Source organism: Antrostomus carolinensis, unplaced genomic scaffold, assembly GCF_000700745.2.
Source record: "Antrostomus carolinensis isolate BGI_N321 unplaced genomic scaffold, ASM70074v2 scaffold30235, whole genome shotgun sequence".
NCBI classification, from domain to species: domain Eukaryota; kingdom Metazoa; phylum Chordata; class Aves; order Caprimulgiformes; family Caprimulgidae; genus Antrostomus; species Antrostomus carolinensis.
In genome coordinates, this window is record NW_010317548.1 from 1 (window position 1) to 3,305 (window position 3,305).

At 51.3% G+C, this 3,305-nt stretch overlaps 1 protein-coding gene across 1 annotated transcript; it reads right to left on the bottom strand.

Moving 5' to 3' along the window:
* Positions 1 to 364: 364 nt before the first annotated feature.
* Positions 365 to 3,115, bottom strand: STAR (steroidogenic acute regulatory protein; the record flags this gene model as incomplete). Its single annotated transcript, XM_010168617.1, has 6 exons — positions 365 to 472; positions 567 to 660; positions 863 to 1,047; positions 2,138 to 2,296; positions 2,596 to 2,723; positions 2,981 to 3,115. Coding segments are annotated over 6 exons (809 nt in total), but the record flags the coding sequence as incomplete, so codon positions are not given.
* Positions 3,116 to 3,305: the final 190 nt, after the last annotated feature.

The following is a 3,305-nucleotide window of genomic DNA, read 5'->3' on the forward strand; positions in this document are numbered from 1 at the left end:
TGGCCCCTCCCTCATGACTAATTAGCCAAGACCTTTAATAATAGTCACCGCTAATTAATGCTTTATGTATTTATTTGTTGGGAGGGAGGTGACGGGGGCCGGGCTGGGCCAGCACGTGCTCAGTGGGGCAAATGCAGGACTTCAGCCCCAATTCTTGGTCCTGTGTTCACACAGAGCACGTGCTGGCCCAACCAAGCCCCTCCGACCTCCCTACCCAATTCGTTTCAATAAATAAAGCTTTAATAGCACCACTAATTAATAAAAGCCTTGTCTAATTAGCACGGGCTGTAACTAACTAGTGTGTCTGACCAGATTCCCTACTGTACCCCCCACAAAGCATTACACGGTTACAGAGTCTGTGGTGTCAGCAGCTCACGGCCACCGTCCGGGCCAGGCGCTCCCGAAGGTGGTTGGCAAAGTCGACCTGTGTCTGGGACAGGACCTGGTTGATGATGGTCTTCGGTAGCCAGCCCTGGAGAGGAGCAGATGACAGCCCAGGAGTGGGACTTGCCTCGACTGCAAAGTCTTGCTTCTGCTTTGAAATGTTTGCTGCAAAACTGACTTACCTTCAGGTCAATGCTGAGGAGCCACGTCAGCTTGGTCTGCGCAGGGCTCCCGGCCAGCGGGCGCAGGATCATGCAGGTGGGACCATTCTCAGCTCTGTAAGGGAACAGAACACACGTGTTTGTTAGAAAACATCAAACTCACCTCAAAAATGACAGCCAGGCTGAAGCGCTTTGTGAACCGCAGTTCCCTGAGCAGCTCCTGTGTCTGAGACAAACCTAATTACTCTGAGCCCATCCTAAAAGCTCCTGTGAGGCTCCGATTGATGAAACACCCTGGAAGCGTGTGTGGGATTTACCTCACAAACCCTTCCTGCTCCGGCATGGCTCCGTATGTCGTGGACATGCCGGCCAGGACGCAGGTGGAGCCGCGTCTCTTGGCGCACCGGACGCTGACAAAGTCCCGCGGTCCCACGATGTTACCGGGGGTAGCGGCCGCCTTCTCGTGGGTGATCACCGTGTCCTTTCCAATCTTCTGCAGAATCTGGATGGTTGAGAATTAAAACATTAATTTGAGGTATTTACTGCAAACATAGCAAAAAGCGAGCTTGGATTTCACATGGCTGAAATTTGGATGTGAATTTGGCTGGGATTTCTGCCTGGTCAAAGAGCTGCTCTTACATAAAAGTCCGTGTTTATAGTGAGAAAAAAACTGCAAATAATCTGCTTCATCCCAGAATACAGAACATTAGTTTTCAGTATCTGAAAAAAGGGAAAGATCCTCCTCATGCTTTTCTTATTCAGCCTGAAAAAGAGAAGGCTCCGGGGAGATCTTGTAGCAGCCTCCCAGTACCTGAAGGGGCTACAAGAAAGCTGGGGAAGGACTTTTCATAAGGGTAGTTAATGACAGAACAAGGGGAAATGGGTTTAAGCTGAAAGAGGGGAGGTTTAGATGAGATATTAGGAAGAAGTTCTTCACTGTGAGGGTGGTCAGACACTGGAACAGATTGCCCAAGGAAGCTGTGGCTGCTCCTCCCTGGAAGTGTTGAAGGCCAGGTTGGATGAGGCTTTGAGCAACCTGGTCTAGTGGAAGGTGTCCCTGCTCATGGCAGGGGGGTTGGAACTGGATGAGCTTTAAGGTCCCTTCCAACCCAAACCAATCTATGATTCTATTCCAAACAAGCTGTGGAAAAGCAAAATGCTCTTCCCTGCCCCTTGGGGTACTGGTGCTAATTCTCCTCCAGTAACAATACCAATTTAACGAGAGAACTGCTCTGCTACCTCCCAGTGAAGTCAAAGTGCGCTGCCTACAGAATAATCATTTAATAATAAATATTTATTTATTTAGTAATAAAGTCCAAGGGTGTTTAATGAGTCACACAAAGCACGACAGACTCATTTCTGCTGCGGCAGCAATACGGTTACTGCCGAACAAGCTCCACATCTGCAGTAGGAAGTGGACAAGACAAAGTCTGGCTTCTCCGTTCCCAAAGAACAAGCGGAGAAACCCCCTGCGAGGGGCAAAACGATTCCCTGGCCGCTCTGACGCCACTGGGAGCAGCGTGTGTGTGTGTGTGTGTGTGTGTGTGTGTGTGAACCCCGGGCTGAGACAGGTCTGACACACACATCCCTACCTTGACTTCTTTGACATTGGGGTTCCAGTCTCCCATCTGCTCCATGTTGTCCACCAGCTCACCGTACACCGCGTCCAGGGGCTGGTCCACCACCACCTCAAGTCGGAACACCTTGCCCACATCCGGGAGCACCTTGCTCAGCACTTTATCTCCGTTACCCTGGAGAGGGGAAAGCAGAATTAATATCACAAATATTTAGAATCACAGAATCGTTGTGGTTGGAAAAGACCTTTAAGATCATTGAGTCCAACCATAAACTCAACACTGCCAATTCCACCGCTAAACCATGTCCCTGAGCACCTCATCTACTCAACTTTTAAATCCCACCAGGGAAGGTGACTCCACCACCTCCCTGGGCAGCCTGTTCCAATGCCTGACTGCCCTTTTGGTGAAGTTTTTCCTCAGATCCAATCTAAACCTCCCCAGGGTTTGGATACAGGAGGATCCAGAGCACCTACCACCACTGTCTCTGTCTTCCAGCCGTCCTGGTCCCCGAGGATGCTGAGTGATTTCTGGAGGGCTTCCTCTCCTTGCTTGATGTAAGACATTTCCATCTCACTGAAGGGTTTCTCCTCCAGCCTCGAGCCTGCACGGGATCAGACAAAGCAGGGGTGAGTGTAGGAACATCACACAGTTGACTTCATCTACATGAAATACACTTCTCCATGCCCAGGGGCTGGGGATGTAACCTCAATTCCTGCCACCTGCCTGCCTTTGCCATTTGTTAACCAAAAGCACAGGCTGCCCACAGGCAGGGTTTCCTCCAGCCACTCTCCTGAGCCTGTGACAGTCACCACCCACCCGGCAGCAAGGGCCAGACCCCGCTGTCTGCTGGTCACTTACTGAGCAAGGAGCTTCTTCTGCGAACCTGGTTAATCCAGGCGCTGGGTCCCGTCCCGCGGCAGGTGAGTCTGCTCAGCTCCTGGCTGATGGCCACAGCGGCTTGTCTTCTGAGACCTGAGAGCAGAGAGCACGTCACTCACCAGCTGCAGAGGGTGTGATGGGCTTTGCTCTTTCTTTTTTGCATTTTAAACACAGGACAAAGTCTTTGCTTGTCTCCTTTTCCCTGCTACCTTCACTGAAGTCCCTACAGGGAGCAGGTGAGTGTCACTGCACCTGGGACAGAGCCTGTCCTAAACAAACCCGGGCTTTGCCCCAGGTCCGACCC